This window comes from Pan paniscus, chromosome 5 (assembly GCF_029289425.2).
Source record: "Pan paniscus chromosome 5, NHGRI_mPanPan1-v2.0_pri, whole genome shotgun sequence".
Taxonomy (NCBI): domain Eukaryota; kingdom Metazoa; phylum Chordata; class Mammalia; order Primates; family Hominidae; genus Pan; species Pan paniscus.
Window position 1 is genome coordinate 72,271,080 of NC_073254.2, and position 16,019 is coordinate 72,287,098.

The following is a 16,019-nucleotide window of genomic DNA, read 5'->3' on the forward strand; positions in this document are numbered from 1 at the left end:
TATTAGAATTTGACTTTGAAATAAACCAGATATAATACCATTGTTGTAGATGTATTTAGTGTAGTAAAAATAATATTCTGCATCTGAGTTTTGAGCAAGGAGATTTTACAATCTCCTTTCAGTTAGAAAACTACAAGACCCTCTTAACTGATGTTGGAAATGTAAGTAAAGAAGATAAAAATTAAAATGATAAAGAAAAGCATTTGGGGTATAGTATCATTGTGCTTCCCAGGAGAATGAGTTGTAAGTGCTCACTCCGCATTTTTCAGTAACATATACTTAAAGTAAACACACAGGGGCTACAGACGCTATTTTTTGGTTCAACATGACCTGAGCGGTTAATTATTTGTAAAGGGAAGAAGCAAGAATAGGCTCAGGGAGGGAGACAGAGAAAGATTGGGTGGGGGGGGGGGGATGGAGGGAGAGTTTCACCTGTATCTAAAACAGATCAGAAGCAATTTCTTCCTCCAACTTCTCACTTGTCTATTTCTACTAATAAAGAGCAAAACCAGACAAAATAGATTATTGTGTCATTTTTGTTTTCTTATTTTGTAATACACAGAAAAACTCAAGCTGGAGATGGAAATGAACAGATGCATATGGCTGGAAAGAGTCAGTGCTAATCTCTACAATGTTGTTTTAATAGAATGGAGACAAGACCACATACTTTCTTACAATAATGAGGATCAATAAAGACAAAACTGACACTTTGTAATGAATAATGATCTGAACACTCACCTGAGAAAGTATCTCTTTGTTGCAGGTTTTTGGAAATGGGCTATATTTTTTGAATCATAACCAATATGTACTGCCATAAACAAGAGGATTTCAAGCCAGCTCCATCTGGTTGAAAATTATTTTATTTATTACTAAGAGAAAAGTGTAAGACAAGTCCTGTGGTAAAAACAGATTTACTGCCTCTGCTATTCACCTGTGTTATTTCTTCATATATTACCATTGACATATATTATCCATTCTTCACAGCAATGGCTTTGCCATGGCAAATTAAATATCTCATTGTCCTTCTCTGTCCATTTTACATTATAATGTTTCTGAGTAGACTTTTATAGCTCTCTCACAGAATTATAGCAAGTCTTTAAATAAAAACAAAATTGAAACAAATATTTTAGACTCAACTTAAAATCCCTCTTTATTTTATAATTTGGATTTTTAAGTAAAATATGCTATATCCTATTTAACGAGAACTTTCATATGTAATGTATCAATGGAATTATCTAAAGCTCATTTGGTTTTGCATAAAAACACAATTAGAGTAAAAACATTCTAAAATAGACACTGGAATAAAAACAATGAAAGCAAAACTATTAATTTTACATTTTTCATTCAAGTATTTTGATTTTTACTATATTATATTATTATATTAGGTATTAGAGTAATCATTGATCGCTTTCAAAACCCTGCTCCTTTCTAGGTGCAATGAAGAATTTTTATTTTATTGAAAAGTTATCTTAAAATGTAAGACTTGTGAATGATAGTAAAGATGTAGTAGACCCAATGTATTCTCAGATAAATGTAAAATAAGCAAGATATGAATTAAAGGGTAAATATAGAGTTTAACAGCATAGATCTTAAAATCCATTATCATAAGGTAGAAGGATGTATAATTTATTATGACTAAAATATACTAAATATTCATATCACAGCATTCTGATTTCTGATATCTACAATTTAGGAGACATACATACATATGTGTATATATATATATAACTATTATTTGATATTTTAAAAGATAAAAGAGTTATATATTCAAATACCAGTCTAGATGTTGCTCTGAAAGTATTTTTAGATGAGATTAACATGAAAATCAGTAATTTTTGAGTAAAGCAGATTATTTTCCAAAATATTGTAGGGCTCATCCAGTCAATTGATTATATTAAAAGACTGAGATCCCTGAAGGAAATAATTCTGCCTGCAGATTGCCTTTCGTCTTGAGACTGTAACATCAACTTTTCTCTAGGTCTCTTGCTTGCTAGCCTACCCTGCCAATTTTTTATACATTAAAAAATATTTTTCTCAAACATTGTAGTTCTGCTATTTCCAGAAACGCTTGAGGATTGTACTTCAAAGTTCTTTTAAAGTTGATCATGGTCATGAAACTCATCATCAAATGGCATTTGAGCAAAATCTTTATTAATTAAACATGAGTGGAAGTTTAAAGGCCAATGCACAACTCACTCAGACATTGTGAACTATGTGTGCAGACAGATCACAACTCATCCTTGGTCTCTGGGTGTGTCTGCGTCTATTACTGACTTACCCTGGATACGTAAAATGAGTAAGAAAAACTTTTTGTGTTAGCCACTGGGATTTTTGGTTTGTGTATTGCTTTAGCATATTATCTCATTTTGAATGCTATAGTTTAGGACACTAGTTTAAACTACTGAAGTTAAAATGTTCTCCTTATTTCAGAGGATAGAAGGATCTTACAGTGACAGACATCCATTAGTAAGAATTAATTTCTAGAGATAAAGCGAATACAGTAACCAAAGTGTCAGTAGAGTCAGCATGGTCAAAATAGTCTACATGGGAAATGTTTGGTGGCTCTTAGTTGATCATGGAGTCTCTAGAACCAAAAGTTAGGAATGCCAATTAAGTTTCGATTTGGCTTATATGATCTCAAATCTTCAGGTTTACAAAACATATCTTGAGCCACCACCCAGCTCTGTCACCCAGGCTGGAGTGCAGTGGCACCATCTCAGCTCACTGCAGCCTCTGCCTCCAAGGTTTAAGCGATTCTCATGCCTCAGCCTCCTGAGTAACTGGGACTACAGGTACTCACCACCATGCAGGGACTTTTTTTCTAGTTTTTTGTAGAGACACGGTTTCACCATGTTGGCCAGGCTGCTCTCGAACTCCTGACCTCATGATCCGCCCATCTCGGCCTCCCAAAGTGCTGGGATTACAGGTGTGAGCCACTGCACTGAGCCTACAGCTCATTTCTTACCACATAAAGCTTTGAACCTCTCCACAAAACTGCCATCAGGGATGTCCCCAGAAACCATTCATCCCAGGTGCCACGCAGAGAAGAGTTTCTTGTTCTCCTTTTCCCTTTACCTCTTCCCTCTCACCTCATCATGTTCATTCATTCATCCCTTTTCCATTCTCACTTTTAAGCTTTAACCTTTCAAAAGCCTATCTTCCCCTATAAGTAATGTATTGTAACTCCCGCCATCACCATATCCTTCTCCAACCAACCAAACTGCCATCCTGAGTTTACGGAAAGTCCATAAACTAAGAAGAAATGGGAAACATTCATTGCTAACTTGGCAGCCCCTCATCCACCCTACGTGAGAGCACAGATCTTATTGTCTTTGAAGACCCTTTCTTTTTTTTTTTTTTTTTTTTTTTTGAGAAGCAGTCTCACTGTCGCCCAGGCTGGAGTGCAGTGGCACAATCTCGGCTCACTGCAAGCTCCAACTCCTGGGTTCACGCCATTCTCCTGCCTCAGCCTACCGAGCAGCTGGGACTACAGGCGCCCGCCACCACGCCCGGCTGATTTTTTTTGTATTTTCAGTAGAGACAGGGTTTCACTGTTAGCCGGGATGGTCTCGATCTCCCGACCTCATGATCTGCCTGCCTCGGCCTCCCAAAGTGCTGGGATTACAGGCATGAGCCACCGTGCCCAGCCTCTTTTTTTTTTTTAAAGACAGGTCTCACTCTGTTGCCCAGGCTCAAGTGCAGTGGTGTAATCACAGCTTACTGCAGCCTCCAACTCCTGTGCTCAGGCTATCCGCCTGCCTCAGCCTCCCAAGCAGCTAGGACTACAGGCACACACCACCACACCTAGCTAATCTGTTTAGTTTTTGTAGAGATGGGGATCCTGCTATGCTGAACAGGCTGGTCTCGAACTCCTGGCCTCAAGCAATCCTCCCACCTTGGCCTCCCAAAGTGCTGGGATGACAGGCATGAGCCACCATGCCTGGTCTGAAGACTTTTAAATGCTGCCATATTCAAGACACGTTGAAACTCACCTGTATTTGATGAGCCTGCTTTTCGCAAATGAGTAACATAAAACAGACTGAAATACCTTAAGCTTCTCAGCCTTTTACCCTCCTCTGGAATAATGAGTGTATCCCAAAAGTAAATCCATAATGAGGTCCAGTTTTTCCTTCCTCCTTGGCTATGAAATAGACAAGAAAAAGGCAAGCTAGCCATTTCCATCTCACTATAGCAGACTCTCATGTTTGCTTTTTGACCGTATGTGGGAAGCGGGGGCCTGACTGCTTTCCTACTGCCTAAACACAACTTACTTTTCCTAGGAAATTCTCAACGCAACCTACATGGATTAAACCAGCTTTCCCCCTTTGTTTCCAATATTCTTACAGCCAAAATGTCCAGAATGGGCAAGGCAACCTGAAAAAATGAGGACGGGTACATTATCCCATGTGCTAAACTGCCACTTACACTGAAATCGGCAAAATTCCAGATGAGCTCTCCAACCACGTATTTTCTGCGTTTTTGATCCAGACCCAGATGGTACTGCTCTAGCAGACTTCTCTGGTACTCTTCACTGAACATCAGAGGTGGATCCTGGGATTCAAGGCAAAGAGAATTAAGAGTAAGAACTGGCAGAATTGTAAATGTTAGATAAAAATAAAGATCCACTTGATGGTGACCAAAATATCTGTCCTCACTGGGGGCTGTAGTGACTGCAGGACTCACTGATGCTAGGGTAAAGACAGCCAGGGAGAAACTGGAAATCATCATTCTCAGTAAACTATCGCAAGAACAAAAAACCAAACACCGCATATTCTCACTCATAGGTGGGAATTGAACAATGAGATCACATGGACACAGGAAGGGGAATATCACACTCTGGGGACTGTTGTGGGGTGGGGGGAGGGGGGAGGGATAGCATTGGGAGATATACCTAATGCTAGATGACGAGTTAGTGGGTGCAGCACACCAGCATGGCACATGTATACGTATGTAAGTAACCTGCACAATGTGCACATGTACCCTAAAACTTAAAGTATAATAATAAAAAAAAAATACAAAAAAAAAGACAGCCAGGGAATGATGTAACCCAGAATTAAAAAGGAGGTTTAAAAAAAAACATCAATTAGTAACTGCTTTATTTATAAATATAATCTGATACTCAATTTTTCTTACTTTTCCGTCTCTATCTGCTGATACAGTCTTAAGGCTGAACTACACTAGAAGGAAAAATATGTCTTTAGGTCAGGCGCGCTGGCTCATGTCTGTCATCCAAGCACTTTGGGAGACCAAGGTGGGAGGACTGCTTGAGCCTAGGAGTTCAAGACTAGCCTACAAAAAGTACAAAAGTTAGCCAAGCATGGAGGCACACACCTGTGGTCCCAGCTACTTGGGAGGCTGAGGTGGGAGGACTGCTTCAGTCCCGGAGGTCAAAGCTGTGGTGAGCTGTGTTTGCACCACTACACTCCAGCCTGGGTGACAGAACAAGACCCTATCTCATGAATGAATGAATGAATGAATGAATGTAAAATGAAATTAAACTAAATCAGGCTGGGCATGGTAGCTCAGGTCTGTAATCCCAGCACTTTGGGAGGTCGAGGCAGGAGGACCACTTGAGCTCAGGAGTTCAAGATCAGCCTAGGCAACACAGTGAAACCCAGTCTCTATAAAAAGGCTAAATATTTGCTAGGTGTAGTGGCGCATGCCTGTGGCTCCAGCTACTTGGGGGGCCGAGGAGGAAGGATCACTTGAGCCCAGGAGGTTGAGCAGTGAGCTGTGATTATGCCACTGCACTCCAGCCTGGGCAACAGAGTGAGGCTGTCTCAAAAAAAATTTTTTTTAAATTAAACCAAATAAATTCAGTTATCCTAGTCATACATCAAGACCTCAATAGCCACATGTAGCTAGTGGCTACCATTTCAGACAGTGCAGACATGGGGCATTTCCATCATTGCAAAGGTTCTTTTTTGAAACAAGGTCTCACTCTGTCACCCAGGTGGGAGTACAGTGGTGCAATTATGGCGGACTGCAGCCTTGACCTACTGGGCTCAAACAGTCCTCCTACCTCAGCCTCCCAAGTAGCTGGGAATAGAGGCAAGCACGACCATACCCAACTTTTTTTTTTTTTTTTTTTTTTGAGACGGAGTCTTGCTCTGTCGCCCAGGCTGGAGTGCAGTGGCACAATCTCGGATCACTGCAACCTCCACCTCCCCAGTTCAAGCGATTCTCCTGCTTTAGCCTCCTGAGTAGCTGGGATTACAGGTGCATGCCACCACACCCAGCTAATTTCTGTGTTTTCTTAGTAGAGACGGGGTTTCACCATGTTGGTCAGGCTGGACTTGAACTCTTGGCCTCGTGATCCACCCACCTCAGCCTCCCAAAGTGCTGGGATTACAGGCGTCGGCCACTGCACCCAGCCACAACTCATCTTAAATATTTTGTAGAGATGGGGTCCATGTTGTGCAGACTGGTCTCAAACTCCTGGGCTCAAGAGATCTTCTGACCTCGGTCTCCCAAAGGGCTAGCATTCCAGGTGTGAGCCACCACACCCAGCACTGCAGAGGTTCTATCAATGCTCACCTAGACCCTCTCGAGTTTCTTAAGAATTCAGAACTGGGGCTGGGCATGGTGGCTCATGCCTGTAATTCCAGCACTTTGGGAGGCCAAGGCAGGTGGATCGCTTGAGGTCAAAAGTTCAAGACCAGCCTGACCAACATGGTGAAACCTCATCTCTACTAAAAAAAAAAAAAAAAAAAAAAAAAATTCAGTGAGCATGGTGGTGCATGCCTGTAATCCAAGCTACTTGGGAGGCTGATGCAGGAGAATTGCTTGAACCTGGGAGGCGGAGGTAGCAGTGAGTCAAGATTGCACCACTACACTCCAGCCTGGGCGACAAGTGAAACTCCTCCTCAAAGGAGAAAGAATTCAGAGCTGGTTACCTTTTCAAAGAGAATGAACAAGGGTGCATATCCACAAACCATTTCCCCCTACTTGACTAGTTTGCAGAAGTGTCATTCTGTAAGCACGATAAATTTAAGGGTGCAAACAGAACAGTGCAGTCCACTGTGGGTGGCTGTTCCCTGTGTGTCAACGGGAGTCCCAGGAGCTGTGCAAAAGAGTGTGAGCTGGCTGGGGAGGGGACAAGGGGCTGGATGGGGTTCAGGAATCCACATGAAAAAAAACCCACAAGACAAAGCAACATAACTTTGGTGAGAAGGACAAAAAATGAGATGGATAAACAAATGAGGACAGGCCAGGCATGGTGGCTCAGGCCTGTAATCCCAGGATTTTGGGACGCCGAAGCAGGTAAATCACTTGACGTCAGGAGCTCGAGACCAACCTGGCCAACATGGCAAAACCCCACCTCTACAAAAATACAAAAATTAGCTGGGCATGGTGGCGGGTGCCTGTAATCCCAGCTACTTGGGAGGTTGAGGCAGGACAATCGCTTGAGCCCAGGACGTGGAGGTTGCAGTGAGCTGAGATCACACCATTGCACTTCAGCCTGGGTGACAGAGTGAGACTCCATCTCAAAAAAAAAAAAAAAAAAAAAAAAAAAGACAAAGTGAGTGATTAAACATGGCTCTAAGATCTCACCCATGCCCTCAATAGGTATTATTTAGCATGTGCTGTGTCAGCTATTGCAGAGTACCTGGGAAACAACAATAAATAGGACTCCTGTCTCCTGAGCCCACAGTCCGATCAAAGAGAGAGCCAAAGAAATAACAACGGTGCCTGGCGAGAATGTTGGGAGAGCCACGTTCCGGCTGCAACAGGGCAGAGCATGGGGAAGGTTCCCTCCGCCTGGGGCAGGCGGGGTAAACCTCCCCACAGAGGGGACAGCTATGAGGAGACTCAGACGCCAAATAGGAATCTTTTCAGCCACGTGTCGTGACTCATGCCTGTATTCCCAGTACTTTGGGAGTCCAAGACAGGAGGTGAAGACCAGCCTCATAGCGAGACTGCATCTCTACAAAATATTTTAAAACTAGGCTGCACATGGTGGTGCACGCCTGTAGTCCCAGCTACTCAGGAGGCTGAGGCAGGGGAATCGCTTCAGCCCAGGAGTTCGAGGCTGCAGTGAGCTATGATGACACCACCACACTCCAGCCTGGGCAACAGAACAAGACCCTGTCAGGAAAAAAATAAAAAATAAAAAAAAGGCTAGCACAGTGGATCACACCTGTTAATCCCAGCACTTTGGGAGGCCAAGGCAAAAAGGTCAATTGAGTCCAGGAGTTTGAGACCAGCCTGGGCAACATAGCAAGACCCTATCTCTAAAAAAATAAAAAGAAAAGGATCTTTTAGTTGGTGATTATGGTGCCAACATGGGCATTCCAGGCAGAAAGAATAGCTCAAGCAAGAGCAGGAGAGCAAATGAGGGCAGTGGAAACAGATCAGTGGCCAGGAGTGAGAAGAGGATGAAAACCCAGAAGAGAGCAGAGGACACTGAGCGTCCTGACTAGGGGTTAGGACTTTGTCCTATGGGCCTGGGGGAGCCAATGATAGGACTCAAAAATTTTGATTTGTGGCCGGGCACAGTGGCTCACACCTGTAATCCCAGCGCTTTGTGAGCCTGAGGCAGGAGGATCACTTGATCCCAGGAATTCAAGACCAGCCCGGGGAACACAACAAGGCCCCATCTCTACAAAAGTAAAAAAAATTAGCCAGGCATGTTGGCCTGTGCCTATGGTCCCAGCTACTCAGGAGGCTGAGGTGGGAAGATCGCTTGGGCCCAGGAGGTTAAGGCTGTAGTGAGCAGTGATCGCACCACCGCACTCCAGCTTGGGTGACAGAGAGAGAGGCGGTCTCAAAAACACACAAAAATTTGGATTTGTTAGAAAGACCACTTGGGCACGGGTGATAGGAGGCTGTCTGGAAACAAGGCCAGTAAGGAGTCCACCTTTGAGGACCAAGTGAGTGGGGCAGAGGCCTGGCTGCTGGTGAGAAGGGAACGTGGACAGGGTAGCGGGAGGTGAGCCCAAAGCTGAAGCAAGGGGAGCACTGCAGTGGGCGCAGGGCAGGGTGGGGGAGGCAAGTGGCATCTCTGCCCAGAGAGAATACACAAGCGGAAAGTTCAACACCGCTTACCTGGTGAAACCCTACAAGCGTTTCCACTCCATATGCGCTCTGAATAATGGGATTGTGATGTCTTACACCAATTCTCAAACTGGGCGGCCAGCTGCTGCTCAATCAACTCCAGGTGCCCGTAGTTGCGATACCAAGAGTAGTAGCTGTTCACACGGATCACATCCACATACAGAGCCTAGGACCAGAGCAGCAGAGCCCGTTCAGCAACCACAAGACCGCATGACTCAGTACTCACATGCTGTGGGGGCTCCTCTGACAGAGAAGGTAAGAAGGGGATGTAATCCCAGCACTCCGGGAGGCTGAGGCAGGAGGGTGGCTTGTGGCCAGGAGTTCGAGACCAGCCTGGGCAACACAGCAAGACCCCAGCTCTACAAAAAATAGTATCAAGAAAATTAGCACAGCACAGTGGCTCATGCCTGTAATCCCAGCACATTGGGAGGCCAAGGTGGGAGGATCACTTGAGCCCAGGAGTTTGAGACCAGCCTGGGCAACATCGTAGGACTCCATTTCTACAAAACAAAACAAAAAGCCTAGAACGGGAAGAGCTGCCTCTCGGGGCTGAGAACGTCCAACTGCACCAATTTAGATCCTGAAATTACCCTGCCCCACCAGCAAAAAACATGGTCACAAAGTGGCCCAAAGGAGGCAGGCCTGTGATTGCACACTGACGCTCACGACGTGTGCAGCTGGGAAGGGATGTGAGAGGCAGAGCAGCTGCCAACACGTAGTCCTCAGCCAAAACCCAGGGCCCCCGCCACTGGTACTGACTCCTCTCCAGGCAGCACTCCCAGCACTGGGCATCCCCTCACCTTGCCCTGGAGAAGCGCTCCCACCCAAGGGGCCAATGCACTCATTCTCGCAGATAATCTTTTTCGCTTTGTTTGGAAGACAGAGTCTCGCTCTGTTGCCCAGGCTAGAATGGAGTGGCACAATAGTGCAACCTCTGCCTCCCACGATCAAGCGCAGGCGTGGTGGCATGTGCCTGTTATCCCAGCTACTTGGGAGGCTGAGGCAGGAGAATTGCTTGAACCTGGGAGGCGGAGGTTGCAGTGAGCTGAGACTGTGCCACTGCACTCCAGCCTGGGCAACAGAGCAAGACTCTATCTTTAAAAAAAAAAAAAAGAATGCTAGTATCAGCCAGGCACGGTGGCTCATGCCTGTAATCCCAGCACTTTAGGAGGCTAAGGCAGGAGGATCACTTGAGCTCAAGAGTTTGAGACTGGCCTGGGCAACATAGTGAGATCCCATCTCTACAAAAACATTTAAAATTAGCCGGGCACAGTGGTGTACACCCGGAGTCCCAGCTACTTGGAAGGCTGAGGCAAGAGGGTTGCTTAGGCCCAGGAATTCAAGGCTGCAGTGAGCTGTGATCACACCACTGCACTCCAGCCAGAGCAACACAGTAAGACCTTGCCTTCACAAAAAAACAAAACAAAACAAAACAAAAAAAAACTCAGGTTCCAACCCTGGAGTTACTAAATCGGGATCTCAGAATGCAGAGATCTGGCATTTCAATAAAACTTCCCCTGGAGATTCTGATCAGCCAGGTTTGGGCCAGATGAACTCTAAGCTCACTTAAACCTTTGACATTTTATGAGTCTATTAAATCGAGTACAAAAAATGCTGAGTCCAAACTGAGCAAACAAATCCCATCTCCCTATGCCCAGCCTCCTTGGATTCAGAAAGCCACACTACCTGGAGAGTAAGCAGAGAGAGAATTGTCATTAACCCAAAGACCATCTTTGAAAACAGACTGGCTGCGGCTGAGTGCGGTGGCACACGCCTGTAACCCCAGCCCTTTGGAAGGCCGAGGCAGGAGGATCACTTGAGCCCAGGAGTTCGAGACCAGCCTGGGCAACATGGCAAGACCCTGTCTCTATCTTTCTAAGTAAAACAAAATAAAAGGCTCAGACTGGCAGCACATGGTTCTTTCCAGCTGTTCCCATGAGCAGGCTTCAGGACAAGCCCAGGCAAAGGCAGGGAGAAATGGGGTGGGGACCCCCAGGCTCACCCCCTTGTCTGCTGCGTAGGTGGAGTTGGTCACAAAGGTCACAGGCTGGGAGGGGTCCAAGGCTTTGGTGTGAGCAATCACCATCCTGTCCACAAAAGAGAGAAGACACAGGTTCCGTCAGTCCGGGAAAGGCTCAGACACCCTCCCATCCTCTCTGTCCCATCTTCCCCTGACAGAACACAACTGGGGGCCAGGCATGATGGCTCACATCTGTAATCCCAGCACTTCAGGAGGCTGAGGCAGGCAGATCACTGAGGTCAGGAGTTCAAGAACAACCTGGCCAACATGGCAAAACCCCATTTCTACTAAATATACAAAAATTAGCCAGGCATAGTGGCACGCATCTGTAACTCCAGCTACTCGGGAGGCTGAGGCACAAGAATTGCTTGAACCCGGGAGGTGGAGGTTGCAGTGAGCCGAAATCACGCTACTGCACTCCAGCCTGGGCCACAGAGCAAGACCCTGCCCCAAAACAAACAAACAAACAAACAAACAAAAGAAAGAAAGAAAAGAAAAAAAAAAAAAAAACAAAGCACAGAGCCGCTGCTTTCTTCCCTAACTTGAGATGTGTTTTACATAAGGGCACGTTCCTCTAGTCCTAGACTGAGCTCTCTAACATCACTCTTTCTCCCCCACCCCTGAATCCAATTCCCCCAGAGGCGTAGCCACCCTGCCAGGTACACAGAGCTGAGGTCACCGGACTGAATACTGCCAAAAATGAGGTTCGCTTCCTGAAATAACTCTTGAACACAGGAGTGAATGGGCTGTGGATTCAGGTGGAATATTTATTAATGCATCAAGCAAACAGGTAGTGCGAGGTGGGAGGTAGGCACGGGGCTGGGTGCTAGGTGCTCAGTAATGACTCAAATCTAAGTCCACAGGTCCTGGGCAGTGGGAGTGGAGATGCATGCACAGAAAAACAGTGCAAGTGCCAGGCGAGGTGGCTCATGCCTAGAACCCCAGCACTTTGGGAGGCTTACTTGAGACCAGGCGCTTGAGACCAGCCTGGGCAACATAGCAAGACCTTGTTTCTACAACAAATGTAAAAATTAGGGCTGGGCATGGTGGCTCAAGCCTGTGAGCACTTTGGGAGGCCAAGGCAGGTGGATCACGAGGTCAAGAGTTCGAGACCAGCCTGGCCAACATGGTGAAACCCCATCTCAACAAAAAATAAAGAAGAAAACTAGCTGGGCATGGTGGCGTGAGCCTGTAATCCCAGCTACTCGGGAGGGTGAGGCAGGAGAACTGTTTGAACCCAGGAGGTATAGGATGCAGTGAGCCAAGATCGCCAACACTGCTCTCCAGCCTGGGCGACGGAGCAAGACTCTGACTCGTGGGGAAAAAAAATATTAAAATGTAGCCTGGCAAGGCAGCGCACGTCTGTGGTCCCAGCTATTTGGGAGGCTGAGTGGGGAGGATCGCTTTAGCCCAGGAGGTCGAGATGGCAACGAGCTATGACTGCACCACTGCACTCCAGCCTGGGCAACAGAGTGAGACCCTGACTCTGAAAAACAAACAATGAAAGAAATGTTGCGAATGGAAATGACAAGTGGTGGCAGGAATTGGGCACTCTATGAGACAACAGACACATCCCGGATTGGAGAGTCAGGGACAGGCTCTTAGAAGAAATGGCCTTTATGCTGAGTCAAGTTAACCAGGAGGGATGAAGGGAAGAGGCTCCCAACAGAAGGACCAGTCCGTGCTCAGAGCTCCCAGCATCTGCCCAAGGCCTCCACAGAACAGACTGTTGTGTTTTTGTTTTGTTTTGTTTTTTTGAGATAGAGTCTCATTCTGTAGCCCAGGCAGGAATGCAGTGGCATTATCTCAGCTCACTGCAATCTCTGCCTCCTGGTTCATCTGAGGCGATTCTCCTGCCTCAGCCTACCTAGTAGCTGGGATTACAGACGTCCACCACCATGCCCAGCTAATTTTTGTATTTTTAGTAGAGACAGGATTCACTACCTGTTGACCAGGCTGGTCTCGAACTCCTGACCTCAGGTGATCCACCCACCTCAGCCTCCCAAACTGCTGGGATTACAGGCGTGACCCACCGCATCCGGCCTAGACTGTTGTTGAAGCTGGTTTTCTTCTTCTTTCCTCAGTTCTTTTCTTCTACATCTTCCCCCCATCATTGCTCTGCCCATCCGAAGGCTGTGGCTGGCACAGGACAGAACAGAAGTTGTTCCCTCCTAGCCTCAAGTTCCAAACCCACACTCTCCAATAGCCAGGCTCTCAGATGGGAAGCTTCAAAGCCTTGTGACAGCCTGGCTGAACCTCTCCAGCCTGGGCGCTCCCTCCATTTCCTGCCCCGGAAACAGGCATCTCCTCTGGCCACCTCCCAAAGCCTGTCTGGAAGCCTCAGGCACCCGCTCCTGGAAGCCTGTACGATTCACAACAAAGGGCCTGTCCACCCAGTCGTGCTGAGCACACCCCTATTCCCCCGAGCTCTGAATTGTCCTTTGCCCAGGCTAGGACAACATCTCAGAGCCTTCTGCCTGCTGCAGACTCGGCTCAGCCCAAATCACTCCATGAAACTGGGGTGTGGCATCCGCCTCAAGGAGCATTTCTACAACCTCTGCTGCCTCTACCACAAATGAAACTGGCTCTCACCCACTGGCTCTCGGTGACGGGCACAGTGCGGAGCCCCATAGGGAGTGTGTAGAAGTCAAAGGCCCCAGTGACTTCTGTGCAGTCAGCCGCACCTATGACAGCCAAAGCGCCAGGTGTGAGCGCCCCGACAGCCTGAGCCCCATCTGGCCTGCCCTACAGCAGGAAGACCCCTCGTGCATGCACCCCAGCAGTCACCTCTGGGCCTGCAGAGAAGCAGCAATCAGAGGCTCTGCCCTTCACTGGCTGACCCTGGGACCTGCCCTTCAAAATCAGGCCTTCTCCTTGACCAGACGAGGTGGCTCATGCCTGGAATCCCTACACTTTGGGAGGCTAAGGCAGGAGGATCACCTGAGTCCAGGAGTTCAAGACCAGCCTGGGCAACAGAGTAAGACCCCAACTCTACAAAAAGGATTTTTTTTTTTTGAGACAGTCTCACTCTGTCACCCAGGATAGAGTGCAGTGGCATGATCTCAATTCACCGCAGCCCCTGCCTCCTGGGTTCAAGCAATTCCCCTGCCTCAGCCTCCCGAGTAGCTGGGATAACAGACGTGCACCATCATGCCCTGCAAATTTTCGTATTTTAGTAGAGACGGGGTTTCACCATGTTGGCCAGGCTGGTCTCCAACTCCTGGCCTAAAGTGATCCGCCCGCGTCAGCCTCCCGAAGTGCTGGGATTACAGGCGTGAGCCACCATGCCCGGCCTACAAAAAAAAATTGTTTAATTAGCCAGGCATGGTGGCATGTGCCTGTAGTCCCAGCTACTCAGGAGGCCAAGGTAGGAGGATTGCAGCTCAAAGCTGCAGTGAGCTGTGATCAGGCCATTGCATTCCAGCCTGGGTGACAGAGTGAGACCATCACAAAAAATAAATAAATAAATAAATAAATAAATAAAAAATCTGGGCCTACCACCAAGGGTGGGAAACATCAGAAAGCTCAGAGGACAACACCTGCCCGTTCACCTGTCCTGGGCTCCTGCTGAAGCCAGGGCTACCAGATGGGGGCAAAAGACCTCCCTTAAGCAAGTCCCAAACCACCATTACCTCCCACGAGTACAGGTAGGCGGGGTGTTCGTGCATCAGGTACGGCCACCAGAGGTTGGCACCCAGCACCTTCAGCTGGCCCTGGGTCCCAGCCTGGTTGTCCATGACTTTGTTTTCTGCATTCAAAAGACACACTTCCAACTTGAACTGGTTACTGCACTTGACGGAGATCTGGTAATTCACCAGCCCTGCAGGAGGCAAGAGAGACCAGGGCTTAGGGAGGGACACGACCTGGGTCACACAAACGGGAATACCCCACAATGACCACTCCCAGGCACTCTCATTTGCTTCTGTTGCTTTTTTTTTTTTTTTTTTTAAGCTAGAATCTCGCTCTGTCGCCCAGGCTGGAGTGCAGTGGCATGATCTGGACTCACTGAAACCTCTGCCTCCCAGGTTCAAGTGATTCTCCTGCCTCAGCCTCTGGAATAGCTGGGATTACAGGCACCTGCCACCACATCCAGCTAATTTTCGTATTGTTAATAGAGACGGGGTTTCACCACATTAGCCAGTATGGTCTTGATCTCCTGACCTCGTGATCCGCCTGCCTCGGCCTCCCAAAGTGCTGGGATTACAGGCTTGAGCCACCGTGCCCGGCCCTGAACCAATGCGCCCGGCCCACTTTTTTTTAATTTAATTTTTTAATTTTTTTTTTGAGATGGAGTCTCACTCTGTCACCCAGGCTGGAGTGTAGTGCTGCGATCCTGATTCACTGCAACCTCCACCTCTGGAGTTCAGGTGATTCTCCTGCCTCAGCCTTCCGAGTACCTGGGAATACAGGAATGCACCACCATGCCCGGCAAATTTTTGTATTTTTAGTAGAGATGGAGTTTTGCCATGTTGGCCAGGCTGGTCTCGAACTCCTGAACTCAGGTGATCCACCCGCCTCAGTCTCCCAATAGATTAGATATATTATTAATGAATTGCTTCCTTTAACACCCTATTCATTGAATTTTCCAGTAAACCACAATTACTAATTACTCCTGAAATCAGAAAAGAGGTTAAAAGATTTTATAACAGTATCCTAGGAAATCTACTACTTTCAAGTAATAGTAGTTGAATTACCAAAACCCGTCACTCAAGCCAATGACTACAATTAAGATATCAGTAACATTTCCTAGATAAATAAAGTCAATTAATTATATTTGCATCTGGGAAATAAAGAAAGTACATATAAGCCATGATTTTGAAGTCAAAAGAGAGAGAATATTTGGCAAGGAGGGGTGAGTTATAGTATGTAATTATAACATATAGTAGTTTTTTGTATGCTGGTAACTAATTTTAATTTCCTACATTTTTATGTAGATTTCTGC

The 16,019-nt window shown here is 46.8% G+C and overlaps 2 protein-coding genes across 2 annotated transcripts in view; both read right to left on the reverse strand.

The window, feature by feature from the left end:
- Positions 1 to 1,620: 1,620 nt before the first annotated feature.
- Positions 1,621 to 14,840, reverse strand: LOC117978405 (beta-glucuronidase). Its single transcript, XM_063604938.1, is given in 5 exon segments — positions 1,621 to 4,551; positions 9,049 to 9,100; positions 9,102 to 9,223; positions 11,060 to 11,144; positions 14,710 to 14,840. Coding segments are annotated over 4 exon segments (522 nt in total). The 5' UTR covers position 11,144; positions 14,710 to 14,840; the 3' UTR covers positions 1,621 to 4,287.
- LOC134730504 (putative inactive beta-glucuronidase-like protein SMA3) overlaps positions 14,092 to 16,019 on the reverse strand; it is a 49,504-nt gene continuing 47,576 nt past the window's right edge. Inside the window, exon 3 of the mRNA XM_063604940.1 lies at positions 14,092 to 14,897. Coding sequence (XP_063461010.1) covers positions 14,572 to 14,897 — 326 coding nt within the window. The 3' untranslated portion in view covers positions 14,092 to 14,571. The remainder of the gene's footprint in view (positions 14,898 to 16,019) is intronic.